The sequence below is a fragment of the Pipistrellus kuhlii genome, unplaced genomic scaffold, assembly GCF_014108245.1.
Source record: "Pipistrellus kuhlii isolate mPipKuh1 unplaced genomic scaffold, mPipKuh1.p scaffold_m20_p_8, whole genome shotgun sequence".
Lineage (NCBI taxonomy): Eukaryota > Metazoa > Chordata > Mammalia > Chiroptera > Vespertilionidae > Pipistrellus > Pipistrellus kuhlii.
The window spans coordinates 58597494-58621596 of record NW_023425584.1 but is presented as its reverse complement, the minus strand read 5'-3'; the positions used below and the strand labels follow the sequence as shown (position 1 = coordinate 58621596).

General features: G+C 33.7%; 1 protein-coding gene across 10 annotated transcripts in view; it reads left to right on the top strand.

The window, feature by feature from the left end:
- The window catches only part of GRIA2 (glutamate ionotropic receptor AMPA type subunit 2), a 124427-nt gene that overhangs the window by 52497 nt on the left and 47827 nt on the right, over positions 1-24103 (top strand). For all 10 annotated transcript variants that reach the window (XR_006740660.1, XR_006740662.1, XR_006740661.1 and 7 more), the window contains exons 3-4: positions 12036-12275; positions 21587-21783. Coding sequence is in view for 7 of the 10 variants with exons in the window: in XM_036424198.2 (XP_036280091.1) it covers positions 12036-12275; positions 21587-21783 (437 nt within the window). In the remaining 3 variants the exon portion in view is untranslated. The remainder of the gene's footprint in view (positions 1-12035; positions 12276-21586; positions 21784-24103) is intronic.

Sequence of the window (24103 nt, the reverse complement as noted above, 5' to 3'; positions counted from 1 at the left end):
GTCAGGCTGCTTAGGTTTGACATACGCTGTAATTTTCTAGTGTGACCTTAGAAAATTGTTTTCAAATTATTTTTTGATCTGTGAAATGAGGGTAATATTCTATCCCATGTGGATATAATTAGTTTTAAGAGTTAATACTTGGGAAAACCCTAAATGTAATGCCTTCTTTCACAAGAATACAATAAAGTAAATTGTCATTACTAAAACAACAATGAAATAGTATTTTCACATGTCACATTAGTAAAAATCCACTGTCAGTGAAGAACACCAAAAAATAAGAATCTATCTTATTTTAATGGGGTAGCTATAGCATTTATTCAGCATAACATCCAAACAAGCAATTTCACGTTTAATAATCTGTCCTGCAGATATATTAGCTCAAGTATACAAAGATGAAAGTCCTGACATGTTTTCTGCAGCCTTGTTTGTAGTAGTAAAAACTCATGAATCTCTAAATATCTCTGAGAATGTTAATGTGATAATAATACATCCAAACCAGGGAACACTGGGTAGTGGTTTAAAAGAATGAATTGAGTCTTTATCAACATCGCAATTTCCTTGCCATATGTCAAAGCAAGAATCAGGACAATTGTCATATGGTCTAATTAAACATAAATGTAACAAAAAACAGAATCAACAAACATAATCAACTCTAACTAGAACTACAGGTGTGGAAGATCACACCAAATAGTTGTTACAGGGATTGCCTCTGGGAAAAGGAGTCATCAAAAGCAAATTATACCTTTTAAGGAATATGCGTGCTTAAATTTGTATACAAGTTCATTCCTGTTGTTTTTTTAGTTATCAACATTTCATTTATATTAATTAAATAAATGTAAGGGCCAAAAAGTGAGTTAGTAACCTTGTCTTGAGGGAACTCTTTTTCTATCCTGGCTCCTCTTACTGAAGGGGGTGTGACAGTAGCAGGCAGGCCCTTCGGGCAATGTTCAAGTTAAACACCACATTCCGCCACCAGACATTAGCTCCAGGTCCATTTTTACTAGGTCCATTGCATCAAGTGTGAGGGTTCATTGTACGAAAGTTAATTCCTCCGGTTACTTAGCAATTTATGGATGCATGCTAATGGTAGTATCTTTTTCAGTACATTTACATAATTGTTCATTGTGTTATATTAAAGCCCCCCTCTTTTAATAAACGTATGATTTAACATATAAATGCTGAGGCATCTAAATAGAAACCCTCTCACTTGCCAACAGTGGGCATGAGCAAGAAAGTCCTGTGAGAGAAACTCCGTACACAGGTTATCAGATCTAATTGGAGAGCATCTAGACAAGTGAGGTGATACAGTTCTTTTCTTTTTGCCTGTTACTCAAAGAAAAATTCTCTTAAGAAAAAAATCTAGGCATTTGAAAAAAATTCTATTATATTTTAAAATAGTTTTTTTTATCACAAAAGCTAAAAATGTTATTTTGTACTAAAATATCGGATCTACATTTTGTAATAAACATAGGCTTTCACTTTTGAATATCCTAACTTCATTCAGATTATATCCTAATTACTTTAGTCATTTCTAAATGGTAAGCATAAAGATAAAGAAGAAAAGTAACCCCCCCCCAAAAAAAAAAAAAAAAAAACAAGAAGGAAACAGGATAAGTGGGAAGGAGAAGAAAGATAGGAAAAAAAAGAGGAAAAGGGAGAAAGACTAATCAAACATGAAGAGAGTGGTAGAATTTTATTTGCAAAACTGTATTGCCTCTCACATACTCATTTACATAAGTAAGAATATGATGAATAATAAATATGCACCACCTGACATTTTGTATAGTTTCTGTCTTTGATATTTGGCCGTACAAGTCCAAGTTTGAGCAACATGGTGCCTCTGAGGGCACTGAGACATTTGAAAGCTGCAATTTGCCAGAAGCACACAGCTGGCTGGTGTTGCAATGGGGCTTGGACGCCAAGCCTCCAGGCATTCTGCCTGGCACTCCTTCTCAACAACATTTACATAGCATCTGGGCATGCGGCACCCAGAACTTACATGGAGCATAAGAAGAGCAAGAATTTGCAGAGGGTAGAACTATGTGTATTTATGTATAAATATCTAAGAATGAAGAATTGGACTCTCTTTTGTGAAATAGCATCTTGTATAAACGGAGGTAATTCTCTTTCATTTAAGTGTCCAGAACCCATCATTAAAATTCACATGAGAGTTATTGCCTGTGACTGCCAGCTCTCCTATTGCCTGCTCTCCCAGATGATGAATGCAGCCAGAATAAATGTTATAGATTTTCTAAAGCTGCATATAATATGGGCAACAGCAATAAAACTCACGACATTTCACCTCGCTCAGCAAACACAACACAAAGGTCAGGAAGGATAAATGTCTGTGAGAGGGAAAGAAAAATGTACAACTACAACTTCATTGTCTTCTACTAAGTGATGATGCATCACATTTAGTATTTGTATGAAAAATGGAATCAAAACGTATGTAAACAGGAAATGATTTATCAGAGTAAAGATTTGTGTCACGGCTATATGGAACATCATCAGTGAGGCAATTTATAGAAAATGTTGTGGTGAATATTTATTCTTCATATTTTCTTTGAATCATTCAGTGTGTCATTCAATAGCTACATACTGCATGTCTATGCTAGTATCGTGCTGGGCTCTGAGTTTTATGAAAGGCGCTGTCATGTCAGCACCCAAGTGGAAATGCTTCCTGTAAATTGATAAGAAGAGAATATGAACTTCAAAATAATCCTAACAATTAAAAGCAGACAGTTTTTCTTTATTTTATTATGAGAATAGCATATTGTATTTACCTAAATAGTCTAAGAGTAAAAGAATTACAGACCCACTTTTAACATTCTCCTGGGTTTGTACAGGGGAAACCAAATGTGACCTGTACCATAGGTTACAACAGTTCTATTGTTTAAGGGAATAAATGTTGCTCCTGATAAGTTTTCAGGCTTGAAAAAGTCCATTGAATTAGAGAAATAAGACATTTGAGATTCTGAGGATATCTGAGAATATTTCTGAATCCAGTATGTGCTACTGGACATATGTCCAAGATAAAGAAGTCACATCATTTGTTTAGGTTTCCATTGCATGCCAGACTATGACTTCACCTCTCTTGGTACAATTTCTCCACACATAAAAGACATTTTGAAAGTTTACAATAATAAAATTTCATAAACATTCCAATTGTCTTCTCATTAGTAATGATTGTGGGGGTTTTCCCCTATTATGAGAACAGACAGACTAAATTGCACAAGTGTTTTAAACTAACTCTAGTTATATTTTGGTATGATAGTTAAAGAAGAAAATATTGTAATGATTTAATTCCAGAAATACCCCAGTATCAATAGAAATGAAAAATTAATACAGGAACCTGGTTTATATCTTTGTTATCTAATTGGTTCAGATCTTGCGGTCACTCAACAAATATTTAATGACATATTTATGAAAATTTTCTAAATTTTGCATTCAAGAGAATATAAAAATCATTATGGTTGTATTTATTGTCCAACACATTTATGTTATGATTTATATTTCCCAAGTACTTCTTTTTATTCAATTTAAAATTTAAATATCCTTCTAAGGTAGGCAGGATAAGAATTAAAATCCTCATTCAATAGACAAGGAAACTGAGGCTCAGATTCAGTGATTCTACTACCAGAGGACCATGGAAGACTAAAGCTAGGCTTCCAACTCAGGTATTCTTATTTTCTTCTCACACTAACCCCTGCCTTCAAAGAGGTAACTTTCCCCTTGCCGCATCCCCCACACCACACACACACACACTCAACAGTATTGTACTTCAGGCCACGAGGGAGTAAAGACAGAATGCTGATGGGTTTCATAATCAGGGAAAATCATACTTAGTTGATAGTAAGCAAGACACCCTTCATGGAAGAGTTGATATTTTACTGCTTGACATTTATCAACTGTCTGCTCTGTGCCAGCTAATTGATATGCCATGCATTTAGAGCTAAACAGCACTTCATTCTCTGCTTTCAATTATCTCAGAGAGGGCAAAGCAAGACCATTGTAACCCAGGCTACAATGCAAAAGGGGAGATTGCTTTCACATGTAGGAGAGGCATGTAACCTGGACCACATTGAACAGATAACATTTGAGCGTTGTCACGTGCTGTTCTCTAAGCAATGGGAAGACAGTGATGGATTTTAATCAGGAGGATTATATCTGCTATGATAGGAAAGAGATTTATTATGAAAATGGCTATTTGGAAAGTTAATGTAGCAATCCAGTCAATAAATATTTAAGGGCCACATTAAGACAATGTCAGTGGAGCTGGGGAGTACAGATTTGAGAGGTCAAATGGGCTGTCTTTGGTGACAATTTGCAAGCTAAGGATAAAAGAAGGGACAAAGTCAGAAGTGTTCTCACATTCTGAAAAGGTGAGTGTGATTTTAACACATGAACACATGTCTCATGGAGCTGGGGGATTTTGTGCTACAGGAAAAAGATGAAAAATCTAATATCAATATTGATTTGAACATGGAATATAAGTAGGGAGGTCGTGAGAGATGTACATAGGGCTCACTACTTGCCAGCTTCAGTTTCTTTAATACTGCTTATCCCATTGAGGAAGGTAAGTAATATCACTATCGTCTTTTACACATGACAAAGCTAAGATAGAGGAAAACAAAGCAACTTGCCCAATCAAATCCAACTAGATAACAGCAATATCAGGATTCCATCTCAGGTTGTTCTCACTTTTAGCCTCTACAATTATTATATCTAAGGTCAGAGCCCCAGGATCCTTAGATACAGAATAATATTTTTTTTTCCGTGGTATTTAATGTTTGAGATTAAAGTTACAGGCTTTTGGACAGTGTAAAGCAATGGTACGTTGCTTTTTTATTTATTTATTTATTTATTTATTTATTTATTTACTTATTCTAGAAAATTCATACTTCAGGTCCTGAAATAAATATTTTAATTAGCAATCACCCTATCAAAGAAATAACATGAAATAATCATGAAGTACATCATTTAAAAAGTAATCATGTGTTATATTTACAGTATATATTTGTACTACACAGTATCTACAGTATATTTGCTACACAGTTACATGCAGTATGTTTACAGTATGCATTTTCTTAGTAAATAAAATTGAATCAAACAAAATGGTTATAGATGATGTAAGCAGAACAAGGAAGAATAATAAATTGATCCTGAAAATATAGAAAATCAACGATTGCAAGAGTTATGATGCCATGAGCAAAAGGGAAAAATCAATACAAATACTTGATTTACTGAATAAGATTTTAGAGTTTTCTCTCCTTGTTTTTATGGCATTAGTTGGAATGATATGGAATGACAAGTTTTCTAATGGAAGACCCTGGAGGATGAGATTCGAACTATGAACTCCAGCGCAGCAGTGACTGTCTATCCCATTTTATGTGGCATTTTCTAAACCCGGTACCATGTTAGTGACATCAAATATTTACAATATGTATATTTTTCAGTAAAACTAGATAAGGGGACATAACTGAGGTGACAACGAAGTTTTGAGAAACGTGCATAAAAAGTTGAATCTAACCATGTTAAAAGGAAGGAGACCACTAAGAGAATGTAAAATGAGAAGAAGAAAAAAATTGTAACACAAATCCTTGGAAAATTCCTTTTGAAATTGGAGAGGAAAGTACCAACGTGGTGTGATTTTTGAGTAGGAATTGAAAGAGAGGGAAACTAGTAGCAGTATGGGGAGGTTATTTAAAGAAGCAAGTGTTTGACTAATAAATCCAGAGAAGCTAAGAAAGCTTGATCTGATAAAAACAAACAAACAAACAAACAAAAAAAACAAACAAACAAAAAAACCGTGACTAGATCATAACGGAAATGATCACACACTTTCAATAGTAAAGTTAGGGCCAAAGTTTACAAAGAGTAGTGTCAGAGGGTCAGGATGAAAGGAGCGGGATTTTCTGTGGTCTCCATATTTTGAAGCCAGGACTGTGTGGCGATGCATCTTCACCACACTCTGCACAAGGTGCAAAGGAGCTGACTCCATTCCTGCTTATGAAGCACTCCACGCTGTTTCACTGAAGTGAATGGTGATTTATAAATATAAAGAATGTAAAACAAAAATAAATCATATCCTGTTCTCCCTGCCTTTGTGCTAAATAACCATGCAAGGTTCTCCATACTGTACTGAGTATGCTACATTAGCAGCACCAATGAGCAGAATGACCCAAGAGAAAAAGATGTGCATTGGATGCACCATCAGCACTGCTATTGGCTTATATCACCTGGGTTTGTAACGAAAAGTGGAATAATCAGCAAGTTACTTGCACCCAGGAGATTACCATTTCTGCTGTTTGACCTCGCGCGTCTTTTAAAAGGACTCCTCTTTGCTGAGTTTCTCAAAGTTGATATTACATTTTTAATTAAAGTAGAGCTCAGTGAGAGCATCTTTACCTACCACTTTGCAATCAGCTTTGAGTCTTAAGACATAACTGCAGTTCTAAATATTAATCAGAATAATTGTTCAGAAATTCATAGTAGTGTCTCATGGGGGTAAGTGTATGGGGTCAGGAAGCTGGAGGTGAAACTGAGAACCTTTCTGCTCCTTCCTCTGTTTCAGGACTTGATGTAAGAAAATAATGACTATGGATAAGATGGCAGTACTATCTAACTCATTCTAGAACATTGTCTTTGAAATTATATCCAGAGCTTGTGACACATTATTTGAGTATTCTCTGTGACAGTAAATTTTCCTTCTTTGAGGATGAATATAAGTTAGGGAAATGGCTTTAAATTTTGAAGTCATTGTTGGGGAATAAGGTAGAGGTCAACATGCGAAATTGTATTGCTAATTAAGTGAGGAATAATTTTAACCTGTTAACCGGGGAGTTCCCTTTTTAATTATGCAACGTACAACAGGCTCATACTCTTTCACTAGGACGTGTCAGTACGTCACGCCCAGTGGACGTAATTTTATATTATTTTTTAATTTATACTTAATTAAAATGAATGAAATATGCATTTTTCATTTATGTATATATAAAGCACAAAGGAAAATACAAAATTACAAACAAATAGAAAAGAATACCAACAAAAAATGAAAACATCGAATTAAAAAATTATAAATTTTACAAACAATTATAGATATTACAAAATATATATTTTTTTATTTCTATACACAATAAAAATATTAAAAAGTTAACAATTACAGAATAAACAAAAGCACACAAATAAAATAGAAATATTGAGTTTAAAAAATTGAAATATAGATGTAAAAATTCAAAACTCAACTTCCGTGTGATATATTTTAAAACAATTGTTGATACATAGTGCTACCTTACAATCCGGACTCCAGTATGTAGATTCTTTCCTAACACCTTTTTTGTAGCAAATTCGGCATTTCCTGGGTTTAGTTTTTCCTATATCTTTTCATTTGTTCTGGAAAATGCCTTTCAACTAAGCTTGATGGTTTAGATGTAGAGCTGCTTGTTGATGTCTTTGGGTGGGTTTTCACTATGTTGTTATCTACTAATTTCTCTACACACTCGATCAAAAAGTGTAATCGATCCAAATGACCTTTATCTTTTTTGTATATAATATATGCATTGAAGCAGCACATATCAATTAATCGTAGAGAAAATTTTTTATAAAATTTTTTTACCCTATTACGGGCAGCCGTGTAGGCCACCATAACTCCATCTCCCAAATCTATGCAGCCCATATTCTTGTTATAATCCAGGACAACATTCGGTTTTTCTTGCCTTCTTCCTCTTTTTTCAATCATTGTCTTTTCATCATTATGAATAGAACTGAGCATCAATACGTCTTTTTTATCCTTCCATTTTAAAACCATAAATTTGTCTTTGATTCTTACATATGTTCATTTTTCTGTAATTTTTTTTTTTTATTTCACTAGGGATTCCGACTCTGTTTATCCTCATTGTTTCAACAATGTTTGTATTATCTTGACACAAGAGTTCAGCCAAATGAATTGACGTATAGAAATTATCTAAGTAAATCCTATACCCTTTAGTCAGTAAGTCATGTGTTAACTCCAAAACAATTCTTGTTGATTGTTTTTCTTGTGGGTAGTTCGAACCATAATTTGTGTCCTTGCCTGTGTATAAAATTATATTTTTTACGTATCCAGATTGGCTTTCACTCAAAATAAACAATTTCATTCCAAATCTAGCTCTTTTTGTAGATATATATTGTTTCCAAGATAAATTACCTTTCCATAATAAAAGAGATTCATCTACGCATATTTCTTGTTCACATACATAAAAACTTTTAAACTTTTCTGACAAATTATTGATGATTGGATCAATTTTATATGTTTTTTATTATATAAAGGTTGGAGATATAAAAATATAAATAATATATAATACGAAAATAGGTAAGTGTAAGTACGTACCCATCACTGCTCACCCAGAACAGGTCTACCACTCTCAATAGCGAAATTATACTGATTCCCTCCGTGTCTTAAATTCATGTCGAGACATGTATGGATGACTGATACCTTTGTTGTTTGGAAATACACGTCCCACCCATTTCAGGGCACAACATATATTTCAAGAACGTATTCATATGTCCTACCGGTACCCGATATTGTTTAAGTTTGACGTATTTATACGTCCCGATCGGTTAACAGGTTAATAGGAATGTTGTTTTTCCATAGTAAATTCCCCTCAATATTGGAATGAGTAAAGTAGAATAAAACAGGTGTTTATAGATGACGTTAGTAGAACAAGGAATTCATTTCCTTGTGTAGTGTATCAATAGTGTCATGTCTCCGCATTACTATCAATAGTATATTGAGGAGAACTTCAGTATTAGAGTGCAAAAACTAATTGAGTATTTTGAGAATAGAGTGTTATAAGTATGGCACTAGGTTTTTAATCATGAGATGGTCAATGCAAACTGGGTAAGCAAAACACCTTAGTTCAAGCCAGCAATTATTTTATTTCTTTTAAAATTTATTGACTTTTTTTACGGAGAGAGGAAAGGAGAGAGAGAGGGAGAGAGAGAGAGGGAGAGGGAAAATGAGAGGGAGAGAAAGAGGGAAAGAGGGAGGGAGAGAGAGAGGAGGGGGCAGGCATTGATGTGAAAGATAAACTTGATTGTTTGCCTCTTATATGCACCCCAATTGGGGATCAAACCTGTAGCCTGGGTATGTGCCCTGACCAGGCATTGAACCAGCAATCTTTGGGTGCATGAGATAATGCTCAGCCAACTGAGCAACACTAGCTAAGGCAAGTCAGCATTTCTTGATTGTAAATCACAGTAATTCTTATCATGGTTGGGGACTGGGGACCGTGTCTGGCCGAATATAAGGTTGGACATGAGCAATTTTGGCCAAATTGCAGTTATTTGTATGTGTAGAAAAGGCACATTAAGAAAGAAATATCTAGAAAAATAGAGGCTATAGACAAATAGAAAATTAAATATGTGCCAGAAATAGATAAAGAATAAAGGAAGAGGGTTGGGAGAAAGGCCATTTTTATAAAATTGTTAATTGGAGAATTAGCCGAATTACAGGGAGGAAAAGTGCCTTCTAAGTTAGGAGAATTGTGGTAACTTCTAAAGTTTTGTACAGCGTGGGCCTGTTGTTGGGCCAAAGCCAAATGCTTCCAGATGGTCATGGTAATCAGGAGGCTCCCTGACAACTCACTCCAGAGTCTAAACAAATGGAAAATGAAAGATATGGCTCCTTAATAAGATTGCCTATGCATTCAAACAGTGGCATCCGTTATCAAGCATTCTGCTGATGCTGTGGCTGCTATCCTATCACAGAAGCTATTTTACTTAAGATGAGAGGAGTCCTTGTTAATAACACTGCCTGTATTTCCTATACTGTTTTTAGATGACATACCAACACTGCAGGAAATAAAATGAAATAGACCCAGAGAGAACTCTGTAGCAATTTCACCCTTTTATATGCCATATGGAGTCATCAATTCCTGAATAAACTCACGATTTAAGATATGCATGTTAGTACATATATATCCATGTATAAAATAAGAATCTACCACAAATTTTTCCTAGATGTATTTTCACAATGGAAGGACTTTTAATGTATATGAAAAATGAATGTAGTCAATCACATTAAAAGTTATTTTCAACTTCTGTAGTTGGGCAAAGACAAAAATATAAACATCTCATTTTTATGTTAAAGTATAAAATAAATGTAAAGAAATTTATTCATTTTTTCTGAGATACATGAGACTGTTCTACAGAAGACTGGTAATAAAGGAGATTTCAATTGGTATACTATTATAAAAATATAACCCAGAAATCCTAGAAAATTGTGTTAGGAAAATGAGGATGAGTTGAAGGTTAGTAAATATTTAAAGGAAAATATGAATATTTGATACTCAAACAAATAGCCAATCTTGCTTTTCTTTTTTTCCTATCATACAATAGTTGCTAAATATTACTGCCTATCATTTATTGCCTGAAAATTACTAGAATCTATGTATATCTTAGCAGTGTTCTTACTTATTAAGCAAATCTGTTTTTACATAATTCTTAATTATAAAGCAAATCTATTTTTGTGAAAGAGATGAAATGAAATAAAATAATATTGGTCCTGTCCTTTAAATGGCGTTAATTTAAAAATATGTTTTTGATATTATGCTCTGAATTGTTAGATTATGTTCACGAATAGCTGATTTGTATCCTTGGATTGAAACAATTCTTGAGATTAAAAAATATCAGGAATTCATTCACTCAAAGCCATGTGGCTGACGTGAAATGGTGGTCTTAAACACTGGGATTGTTTAAAATGAATCATTTCCATAGGGCATTGCAGGGCATGAGTCTTGGAAAAAGCAAACCCTACTTCTAAACGGGATATGTTTAGATTTGTTTTGACATTTCTTTTGACAATATTGTGGGGAATAGAATGGAAGGAGCATAACTGGGTGAAAGTTGGCTAGGTATTTTAATAATCAATTAAAAGCATCAACTCTAAATCCAGGTTGCTGAGGATTGAGCACAGCATACATACTAGCTGTGAGACTTTGGGTGAATCACTTAGTCTCCCTATGTATCAATTTTCCTATCAGTTATTTAAGAATAATAATAATAGTTACCTCAAGGGTCATCATCAGAAATAAATGAGGTAATGTCCCAGAGAACATGCCAGGCACAAGGCAAGCACAATATAAGTGCATGTGGTAGTGAACTAGGATGATCAGAATGGAGATAGAAATAAGTGGAGCACATTTTAGTACACTTGGGTATGAGAATGAGCAATGTTTAGTGATGGTCTGACTATAAGTAGTGAGGAAGGTAGTGTCATATGCCATTCACTGAAATACAGTGTTAAAGGATAAGGGATTGTGTGAGCCATGGGAACTTACAAATATATATATGGTCTTAAGAATGATGGTCCTAGGTAAAATAAAAAAATTAAAAAAATATATAATAGTCTTTGTTTTGTCTGAGTAGAACATATGGGATAAGTTAAGTTCATGGGAAAGATAAAAATTAAGTGTTCTGAACTTCATTTAGTTGCTACTTGACGGAGTGATATAAGTGAGAAAGATTTTTCCCTCCGCTGATAGGATTATGGGTGGTGAAAGTCTTGCACCCAACTTCTCTTCAAGAAGTTTGCATCATTAGTAGGTGATATGCTTCATGATCACACTGACCTTCTGGTATTAGCACAACAAAGCCTTTTAAAGAAATCAATATTGTAGAGAATGAGCTGTTATGAATATGTATAAATCCCCTGTACCTATAGTTTGTTCTCATAACTAATGATTTTTACTTGTTTTTTTTTTAAATGAAGCTGTCCTAAAATATGTTTACATTCACACAGTTTGTTAAAAAAAAGTATTTTCATAAACCTAGAATTATTATTGTAATGCTTTATAATTCTTTGAATTCCTTAAATAGAATGCTGAGTAAATAAGTGCTCCTATATTTGATGGATCATTGATTGATATAAACTCCGTATTTCTTTTAATTTGTTGGTTATTTTGTATTTTATATATAAGGGCATTAAGTTGCAAGTAAATCCATGATTGTATGCCAATTTTGATAACTCATCCTTTCTGTTTTCCTTATTCTTCTAGTCTGCTCCCAGTTTTCAAGAGGAGTCTATGCTATTTTTGGATTTTATGACAAGAAGTCTGTAAATACCATCACATCATTTTGTGGAACGCTCCATGTCTCCTTCATCACTCCCAGCTTCCCAACCGATGGCACACATCCATTCGTCATTCAGATGAGACCTGACCTCAAAGGAGCTCTTCTTAGCTTGATTGAATACTATCAGTGGGACAAGTTTGCGTACCTCTATGACAGTGACAGAGGTAAGTGAAAATATCCCTGTCTCTTGATAATGGGTCAAATTCAGTGCCTAACTTGACACTAATATGGGGCATTACAGAGCTACCTAGCTGTATTAAAATCCAAGGGTTACATGGTTTCATTTTTCTGTGTAAATGAAAAATGCAATTCAAAACCTGGGAAACATATTTAGAGTAAAAATAACTGTGAATGTATAATTTACAGATATAGGCTGTGTTCCCAAGGCCCCACTGTAACTTACACCAAACCTTCTGGTAGCAGCAGTTAAGACTCTGGTGACTAGATTACTAGTTCAAGGTCAGTAAAGTGGTTGCCTTGGGAACTGAAGTAAAATTTGTAGTAACACATAAATAAGAACTGCTACAGAAATTTGTAGTTATTACATATTTTCAAATGCAAACGTTTTATCAGGTAGTTATAATTACTATTTAACTTTGCTTTAAAATGGGATTGCTAAATCTCAGACAAGTTAAAGCCTTGCTCGTGATTCTGCCGTAAGTGTTCCTACTGACCAAAGGTTTTCTGACACCAAATTCATGTTTATTTCATAATTCTATCTGATTGTTTATAATGAGATGTTCTTGATTAGCATGGTAATTGGATAGAGTCTTGGCTCATTATATAACTTTTATTTTGGGGGTGGTCCTTCCTTGTGCTTTCCATGTCCATTGTTGAGAAGTTTAATATTAGCAGTCCTGCCTGATTCACATATTGTAGTATTCCAGATATCTCAACCATCCCTGGGTCCACGATTCAGCGTCTGTGCGTCTGTGTACTACCTAAAATTGTATGAACATTTTGTGCTCATGTTCATTTATGTAATTTTCTAGAAGGAGTATCCATACCCAAACTGGAAAGGGTTAAGAACCATTATTGTAAGAGTACCTAAGTACTCTTCTTCAGTAGCTTGCTTTCTGGTCTATTTAGAGGTTCAAATGTAAAAGAGAAGCCTGTTTCCACCAAGACAGGGCACCTCATTAACCCACAAGGCAAGACAGGAAGAGAGCCAGCCATCAGTCAATTCTCCATTGATCAGTTTGTAGTCATTTGCTGCAGGAGGCCTAAGTCAGGAGTGCTAAAGCTAGGTGTCTGATTCTCTGCTCCATCCTCCCAGTCTGACAGTGGAAAAATGAGTCAGCACTATACAAGCTGAAAAATTTGCCTTGTCAACAACTTCTCTCCAGGCTTTGAGAAAGGAGAGCTTTGCTCTTCCTATGGCGAATGGAAAACTAAAACTCAGAACTATTTAATGTGAATATGGACTCCAATGTGCTGGATAATTCTGAACCATATTTTAAATTGTGGTAAAAAGCCTTATAGAACTGAGACCAATCTTAGTCTTTCCTCTTACTCTTTAAACTCCTTGATTACTCCATTATGTTAATAAAACTAACCTGGAATTGGGAGTATTCTCAGTAGCTCTTTCAGCTTTCCATTCTATTGATGTGATTTCCAACTATCAATACATATATATTTTTTTCTCTAGACACTCTTCTTTTTCATTGCCTTGACTCCAGACCAACCCACTGTCATGTGTTTATTCCATTGTGTCTCCATTTCTTCACTTATTTTTCTTTAACTCAGTTCTACAAAGTAGCCAGGATTTTTAAATACTTCTTTGAGCATATCACTCCCTTTCTTAAAACACTTTAATGACTTATTATCTATACTAATAAAAGAATAATATGCTAATTAGACTGGGCATCTTTCAGATAAAGCCATGGTGGAGGAGGCCAAGGCAGAGATGGTTAGAGGCAACCAGGCAGGCAGGGGAGCAGTTAGGGGTGATCAGGCAGGCAGGCACAGTGGATAGGAGTGATCAGGCAACTGCAGTCAGGTGAGCAATTAGGAGCCAGCATTCCCAGATTGCAATTGGGATGTCCGACTGCCGGTTTAGGCCCAATTCAAGGGTTCCTGGATTGGAGAGCTGTGGCTGAGGGACCCCTCCTATGCCCTCCCCGTCCCCGGGCACAAATTGCATGCACACACCTTTAGTAATGCATATAAACTTGAAAATTCTTAGCACAGCTTTAACACTGGTTCCTGCCAGTTTATCCTACTGTCCAGCCCACTCACTAAGCTAACCACCTAACTAACCTTCATTCACTTTTCAGATGAACCAGTCTTTCACCTCAAATCTTTGCACACATCTCTAATTCTTTATCTCCCTTCATATCTATATTATATAGCATTTTCATGGAGATGCATTTCATACTGTTATTCTTTCAAAGATGCATTTCATACTGTTATTCTTTCAAAGCAATCTCTTCTTTTCCTACATAGTACTTATCACAATTTATGATTAATAATGGTGTTCATTCCTTCACCTAAGAAGTGCTAATGAGCTTCCACTATATTCCAGGGACTGTTTTAATCATACAGGCTAAGGATTATGCTTTTTACTTAAGACTAGAAGCCTGATGCACTAAGATTCATGCTAGAATGGGCTTTCCTTTCCCTGGCTGCTGGCACTGCCTTTCCGTTCCAGCCCAGCCCCTTTCCACTCAGGCCTCAGAGCTGCCTCTTTTCACTCTAGGAACCACCGCTTTCTGCCTCACACTGCCAGAGGCCCTGAGAGACCTGGGGTGGGGCAGAAACACCCCATTGTCACCATGGTAATGACACAAGTGTCCTACCCCATCACTAGGTGGCTGTGTATGCAAATTAACCACCATCTTTATTGGATTAATTTGCATATCACTTTCTGGTTGGCTGGTGGTGTAGTGGAGGTATAGTTGATTTACATGTTTTTGTATTATTAGGTAAGATATGGCTATAAACCTAAAGGCAATGCCCAAGCAGGACCAGAACACTGGTATACAGTTCTTAACTGTACACACAGTGCTTAAGATAATGCTGGGACAGAGTTGATAGTCAATAAATAGTAGTAATAAGTGAATGGGTTTAGACTCTGTGTATTTTAAGTTTGCGATGATATTAGATCCTGCTGCATCTTGCTTGTTAATTCCAAGGATCAGAAGATGAATTCTCTTTACTGTTTCACAAAGTTGAAGGTGGTATTTTTACTTTAGGGACACACTTTGCCCTCACTGTGCCCTCTAGATGAAACTGAACTTTGTAGAACATTTAAGTAGACAACAGCTGACATAAATAGAAAAGAAGAAACTCGAGTATTTGAGGAGAGAGACTAAAGAAAGGAAAGATCTGGGGAATGATGTGGTGAAGGGGGTTGGATTTATGTACTTGTGAAAAGAACCTGAGACATTTAAAATGATTTTATTAACACTTTAGAATTATTAAATGAAATTTAAGTGATGAGATAATCTCTTGTCATTAAATTATACAAATGAATTTGAGTTCAAGTGCATTGTTGAGAGAAATGAGAGTTATTAAGTAATTATATAGTAAAGTGAAAAATGACCTTATGGTTACATTTTTAAGTGTTTTTTAAATAGCTGCTCATGTTTTAATATGAAGAGTATTGCACTGGCTTTTCATCTGCAACAATTTTCAGGGATAAGTGTGTAAGACTCAAAACACTAGTATAAGATTTGACCTTTACTTAGTGTTTTACTTGGCTCATGGAAATGGGATTTTTGCTATCTAAAATTCTTATTATAAAAATTTTATAGCTTTGTTATATGTATAAAAGTTTATTTATGCATTTGTCATGTGACATTGTTTCTTTCCTTTGGTTCTTAAGCCATTATTTATTTGTTTTTACATTTCAGGGAAGCACCCTCTTATTTTAGCACTACCTGAATTGAGAACACATTTTTATTCTTTTTATTCATAGTACACATGCTTTTAAAAATAGATTCCATAATTTTCATCTCTCAACTTACATGTCTACATGGTTCAATTTCAAAAGATTTTGGTCTGTTTTTCTGGAATGATATGCTTTTAAATTTATTTTCAGTATTTCATAAGCTTTATTTTCTGATGGTCTAACTCAGGTAACCATATTTAATTTTTTAAAATTGCTAAATTTCTAAATAAAATAACTGATGTTCTTTGGAACAGCAGAGGGCTCTAGCATGAAAAATGGCTCTCCAACATTCTGCCCTGAATACAAACTAGATAAAATTGTAAGACTTAAAATGCTTCCATGCTGCTGCTTTGCACTGCTCTTAACTATAAAACCTTTCCTGCATCCAATTACTCATGACATCCAGTGTTGAGCCACTGTCCAGTAAGTGCATCCCAGTTGTAAACAAATGAGAACGTAGATGTCTCCTGATATTTGTACAGGTCTTCTTTGATTATTTCAAATATGGGTGAGAGGACTGCTGAAATGTTCATGGGTTGCTGTGTGACCTTTAGGATTGCTGGTGTCTTCCATTTATCCAAACATGTGGCAGCAGCCTGGCAATACTTTATGACCCAGTGCTCTCTAAAAACTGTATATTACTCCTCCATAGAGAGTTGGTAGATAGACCTTAAATACATTTTGAACTATAGACTAACATGAATTAAATACAGAATTAGAATCAGACTCAATAAAATGTGTTTATTTATCAGTTTAATGTCAATAAAGTAAGGTAATATATTTCTACAGACAGTAGGTTTTAATTTTGAGCCATACTCTTTTTCCTGAAGGGAAACACTTATAAAAATTCTTCCAAATAATAATTTTTCTTTTCAGATGTTCCTGAAAAAGTCAATGAGAGAAATATATGTTAATTTAATATGGCTTAGGCATGCTGCCATGATTTAGTGATCATGAATATTAATTTCTGTGCCTGAAAGATGAATAAGGCCAATGAATTTTTAATGGACCAAAGAAAATATTTTTAAGGAGGAAGACATGGTCTGAATAAAATATACCTATTTGCAGTAATCATTTTTTAATTCCACCCATTAATGTCCAAACTAAAACATTTGGACTCACCTGATTTTAGGCTGATGGATTTTCTATAACCTCTCATAATGTTATTGGCTGACAATGAGACTGAACTACTGCTACTAATACTTAGAGTTTTAGGGAGATTAAGATAGAGGTTATACAGCTATAACTTGCCCAGTAAAAATAGGCATTAGGGAGATTAAGATAGAGGTTATACAGCTATAACTTGTCCAGTAAAAATAGGCATAAGAGGAAGCAATGTAATCCAACAATTCTTTAAATTCTTAGACTTTTAATTAAAATAAAGAATGAAAATAAAGAATGACTAATTTTCAACTCTTATAATGTTCTTGAGGTTTTTCTTGAACATATTTTTAATATATTTACTAAGAAAAACAGTTAATTTTCTGGATTTTTCGAGATAGAATATGAACAACTGAATTTTAAGTTTTTTTCCAAGTAATCCAGCAATAATAACTCAAATATATAGTAATATAGATATTAGAGTTGAATAATTATTACCTACTAATGGCTTTAAATAAGCCAATATTCCTATAGAACCCCCACTGTCCATACATGTTTATATTCTGAATTGGGAAAGACTTGTATTTATAAAGATACTTCTATGTTAGTTTGTGTGAAAGGGAAAGAGACAGATCCCAAGAAACACTTGTTTCCCTAATTAGAGTATGGTACCAAGAGCATGTGTTTGTTTAAAGAATTTAATTTCTCTTCAATATTTATAACATGCATTTATTTTTAGTGAATTTTAAAGTTTAAAATGATCCATTAATTTTAAAAACAGCTTTTCCTTCTGAGAAGGGGTAGAGGGTTTGAGAGGGAAGAATATGAATCACTAAACACATGCATCAGCAATCTCTTCAAATCCTGAGTCCGATCATACCAAGGTGTGTCTTATTTCCACTGTCATTAGAGATGTTTTAATGTTGTTCAGTGTCTTCTGATTAAGTTCATCAAGTCTGATAGACATTACTTAAGCAGTTTAGCTTCTTAATAGATGAAAGTTATTTCAATTTCATAGGTTACACAGTATTAATTCTGAGAGTTTTAATCACAGAGGATCCACATCAATTGAGTTACTTTTGACTCATAGAATAAATGAGTCTGAAACCCAGCCATTACTTTAAATTAATTCTTATTGATTTTATATACCATATTCTTTGACAAGATGAACTGCCAATAAATATTAGATTAAGAAATATCACTTGATAAATTCCAATTGTCATATTTAAACTTCCTTGTAACATATGTTGAAAAATAGGGCAGAATGTCAAGAACATCACCGCTTGAAACTTATTTCAGTATGTGGTAAAATTAATAATTAAATAACTAAGAAGTAAAATTATTTTCTAGAAGAAAGGAAGCCCACTTTTAAATACTAGATGATAATATGTGGATAGCATATAGAACATCATCTGTGGGTGTAATGTTTCTAAGGAGGTGACATGAAAAAGTTGCATAAGGATTGGAATGTGGAAAAAGTAAAATCTTGACAGTAGAAGATGTTTAGAAAATTAGCTTTTCTTTTTTATACTTGGAAAGAAAACTGGATAGAGTTAATAACTGTTTTGATAGCTATTGAATTTATCATGATGACCAGCTATGCATTCTATCTTCATTAATGAAAACCAAAAAGATGATTTGCATTGTATTATTGGAGGATTTAATTTACTTTTGGTGAATCACAGGTGATCTATGAAGTTATTAAAAGATGTTTTATCATTTTATCTCTATAAATTTTCTCTTGAGCAATTCTTATTTACACTATAATTTCTGTTACAAAACTGGATAGAGGCAACTAATTTTACCAAAGAAACACAAAATTCAAGACAATTTATGGTTCAACTTTTCCAATTGAAAAGTAATTTATTTTACATTTTCATTATGAAATATTTTAAATAACAAAATAGGATAATATAAAGACCACCACGAACTCTTAACCAAGCTTAATTAATGACCATAATATGAGAAATCTTATTTTACTTATAGCCCTCTCTGCCTTTCAGTTATTTTGAAGCAAATACCTGACATCATGTCATTCCATTCGTTAATATTTCAATGTGTATTTTGAAAAATAATTCTCGTTTTAAACATAACCACAATATCATCATATATAAATAATAATAATTCCTTTTCATTTTTTAGAATTTTCTTGAATCAGGATAAATATAAGGTCCATATATCTCAAGCTTAAGGCTTTTATAATGTAACTAGAGACCTGGTGCACAAAATGTGTACACGGGTAGTGTCCCTAGGCCTGGCTGGTATCTGGGCCTTCTGGCTTCCTTCGTTCTGCCCTGCCCATGGTGGTCAGTGCATATCATAGTAAACGGTCTCCTGGTTGAACTCTTGTGGGTACAATATGCATATTAGGCTTTTATATATTAGGCTTTTATATACATGGATATAGAGTTGTTTACTGTTTGAATTTTGATGATTACAGCAAGATGGTGTTTAGCATATTACTCTTTGCCTTATATTTTATTTAAATTGGTAGTTTGATCTAGAAGCGCAATGGGATCCAAATTCACTTTTTTTTTTTTAATATAAATACTTCATAGGTGGGTTGAATATTCCCATTTGGAGACACATAACTTGTTGTGTCTCTTTTTGAGTTCTTAGCAGTAGTTATGATTGTTGCCTTGATACGTTAATTCACTAAGTGCTACAAAGTTGTTATAATTCTAAATCTATGTTCATTTATCATGTAGTAGCTGGAGTCTCTCCAATGAGAAAAACCATCATCCTGAGTGTACTTCATATAGGAAAGGCAGGAAAATGCTTGTCTCTCTTCATTTACCAATTTTCAAAGTAATAACTTGGCTCTCTAGTATCTACAATGGCAACCAAATATTTATCATTACAAATACATCATTATAAATTATGTATTTAAAGTGTTATGTAGATATCATTTTTTATTGATATTCATATTGCCTCATCTTTATTTAAAATGATCCTTACCAAATTGACTCATAAGTCCTTTGACAAAATCCTGGTAGTTCTGGAGAGCTTCCTTGCTTTCTGATATCACAAGATGTTCTAGGCTCAACTTATATACTCTTGGCCTATATGGAATATATATAATTTTTAATGATACTTTTAAAGTATCATTTTAAAGTATCAAGTAGTTTTCAACAACATTTAGAATGTACATATACTGTTACTATGATAAATAAATTTCAATAAATTTAGTACATGAATAAAACTTACAGAGCGATGTGGTCACTTTAGGAATATCTCATTTTTAAGGTAAAAAGGGATCAATATTCTTTTGGGAAAGATGCAAGTCTTTTTGGAATCAGGAAGATAATGTTATGATTCTGAATTCTTTTTGGAGCTTTGTGTTGTTCATTAAGCTATTAATAGAAATGATGGATTTGAGTTGGCTGTTGCAGTCATGTGAAAGACAGCTTCTGTACTGGCTTTCTAAGTGCTAAACTGCACATTGAACTTAAGGAAATAAATTCCCAAGTTGTTCTCCTCAATCCTACAAATGAAGTAATATATGGATATTAAAAATAGTAAGATTTTAAGGTATATGATATTATAAGCACAGTTACTAATAAGCAGTAAAATGGTTTTACATTTGAGAAGTTAAGTAAATTATAACAAATCTGTGCTAGAAAGCTAAATTCTACCATCTGGTTAATAAGAGAACATGATAAGTGAACATGTTAATCTCAATGGGATCAATCCCAATAACAAAACATGAAACAGAAGGCTGAGGAAAAAACAACTTATGAGTAGAAATATAGGAGGAAAGAGAGATTATTGGTTCTTAGACTCAAATGGACACACACAGTTTCACCTCACTGAAAATGTACTGAACTTCTTTAAGATATCAATATAACATGATAGATTGTCATAAATCATGAAACGTTTTCTTCCACTCTGTTAGAGAAAGAAATTTTTGTAATGTCTTTTGATTTCCCTCAAACCAGAGGTATTAAAGACATTATGCTTTAATAATATCAAAAAAAAAAAAGAGAGAGAGCTAAAAGAAGGGGATACTGGTCCCTCCAAACTAGGTCCCTTTAATCAGAACAATAGCATTTAGATAAAATGTGATGTGGCATGGAAACAAGTAGAAATTTATCAAGATCATAACTGTAGCTTTTTAGAAAAGTCAACATCAATTTAGCTGCACAAAAGTATCAGCCTTAAACATATATTGTCCCCCAGGTTGGGTAGCTCAGTTGGTTACAACATGGTCCAGATACACCAAGGTTGCAGGCTCAATCTCTAGTCAGAGTACATACAAGAATCAGATAATGAATGTATAAATATGTGGAACAACAAACCAATGTTTCTCTCTCTCTCTCCCCCCTTCTCTCTCTCAAATATACACACACAGACACATATGTATATACATATATGTGTTTGCTGTCAATTTTACAACACAGCAAACTGGGTATTTTTTTTTTTTTTTTTTAGTATCTTTTTTGAGTATCTTTTATCAGTCATCATTTTTCTGTTCCTTCCTAGGCTTATCAACACTGCAAGCTGTGCTGGATTCTGCTGCTGAAAAGAAATGGCAAGTGACTGCTATCAATGTGGGAAATATTAACAATGACAAGAAAGATGAGACCTACCGATCACTTTTTCAAGATCTAGAGTTAAAAAAGGAACGGCGTGTAATCCTGGACTGTGAACGGGATAAAGTAAACGACATTGTAGACCAGGTTTGCTATTCTCTTTTTTCTAATGGGCCTAAATATAGAATATGCATGCCCTGTCAGCGTTTGGATCGAGTATTTGTGGAAGGTGCTTGAACAGCAGTTTTTACTTTATGGTTTATGTAGGATGCGGCAAAGATCATCAATTAAATTATCTCCAGCATCCGTTAGCAATAGCAGATGGTCTTCAATAATGCTGACACATCAGACTGATCATGAAATATCATTAAATTGATATTTAATTCTGAACTTTCACATTTTACATTAGTGTTGCTCTAAACCTTGATGTTTTTAATTGGAAATTTAAATTTAAATTTTGTTGAACTTCTTAGAGATAAAGAAATAGACATGGATTAAGTCTGGTTTCTGCGAGAAAAGTAAATAATTCATGAATTCTTTGATGATACAGTGGATTAAACTATGTCTTGTTGCCTTTTCTGAAGACATAAACCCATTTAGACATGTATTTATTTTTCCACGAGGTGATTTTTTCCCCATCCTATTAGGGAGATTTTGTGTCAATTTAAAACTATTAATCTATAAAATTAAAATGTATAAGGAAGACACATTCAGTTTGTGTTCACTGTTGAGAAGCATGCAAGATAGTTTTTTCATTTGGAATGTTTTAAGGGGTAAGATGATACCAGAACTATAGAGGCTTTATCTGTGTTTACTATACTATAATACCTTGTCTCAGTTCAAGATATTTTAGGACAGAAAGCCATGCAGTAATATATTATGAGAAAAATTTAATCCACTATGGTTATAGAAAGGGTAAGTGATGACAGATGGTAGCAAAGCAGCATTACTAAGACCTCATTCACAGGGCATCTGCTTCTTTTCTTAGCTGGTGTGTGTGATTTCTAACTTATTTAGATGGCTGTAATGTAGTTGATATATAAAATAATACACAAACATATACATATATACACATTGAACTAGTTATTCTCCATTTTATACATATCTATTATATTAGGATTGCTGCCACTTCCTTGGAATAATACATATTTAGAAGAAAAACAGAGTTGAGTATGCATTTCTTAGAGTTCTTAGGCTTTGAGAAAACAATTAGATTCACTAGATGCTTGAATACAAATCATTTTGCATATATAAATGTTGATGAAGCTTTAATGACATGTTATAAATGGATCTTTTATAAGATATTGAATGCTATCTTCTTATATGACATAACTAAATGTTGTATGCCAGAGAGGTGAACATTTTACTAGAAAAATCTTGATTACTGTCTCAGGAGATAAATTTGGGATTGTTTTAAACCTGGAGGTCTTTTGTTCAAACGTGAACCTCAAAAACTCATTTGAATTTCATAGGAGATTCTCATTAAAACTGAATTTTAATATTAGCCATTAGTCTTTGCTTTAACATTTTAAGTAGCCCTTTAAGTTATCATAATAAATGTTGGGAAAGCCTGTATGAAAATAATTATTTCTAAAATTAGATGAGAGAAACTACAAGATAAACTAGAAGACATGGAATGGAATGTTTAGAAGCAATATTTTCATGGTTAAATAAATAACCATTTGGACATCCATTCAAAATGTACAGGGTATTTTGCACATATATGTGATTTGTATTTTCACAAAACACTCTTGAATATGTTAAATTAGTGTATGCAATAGATAGTTGCATTATTCAACATTTATTGCATCTGGAATGAGGGAAACAAAGAAAGGTAAGAAAGAGTGGTGTCCATGAACTGATTGTTTAGAAGGGAAGAAAAATGTACATATATAATTCTATAATATTATCAGTGATAATCAATGTGGTCTAAGAACATGGAGGAGGAAATACCTATCTTAACATGGCTGGGATGATCTATAAAGGTCATCTCTATGTGTAACATTTGGCTAGTGTAGATTCACTCATTTATTTATTCACTAAATTTTCCCAAGTGTCTAATGTTTACTGGACAGACACTGGAGTAAATTCAAAGCAGTAATGTTAAATCAGGCAAGTCCCCATCAAGGTGAATATTCATGGTATAACTACTGAAATTAATGCATCATTATGATAATGGTACATACTATGAATGAAAAGAGCAGGATGTTACTTTTCTAAATCACAAAAAGAGATAATTTAGACTGGGAGATTATGGAAGGCCTTCCAGGAATAGAGTTTACCAGGCAAAAAGTTGATAAAGTATATTTCAATAAAACATTATTTACTGCATCATTTTATCAATAATTAAAAGAGAGCTCAGATGTGATAAAATTTTGTTTTCATAGTAGCTTAAAGTTAAACTTTGTTTAGATTATGAGGTTTTTTTTTATCATTTAATGAAACATGGAGACACTAGTAATTTCAG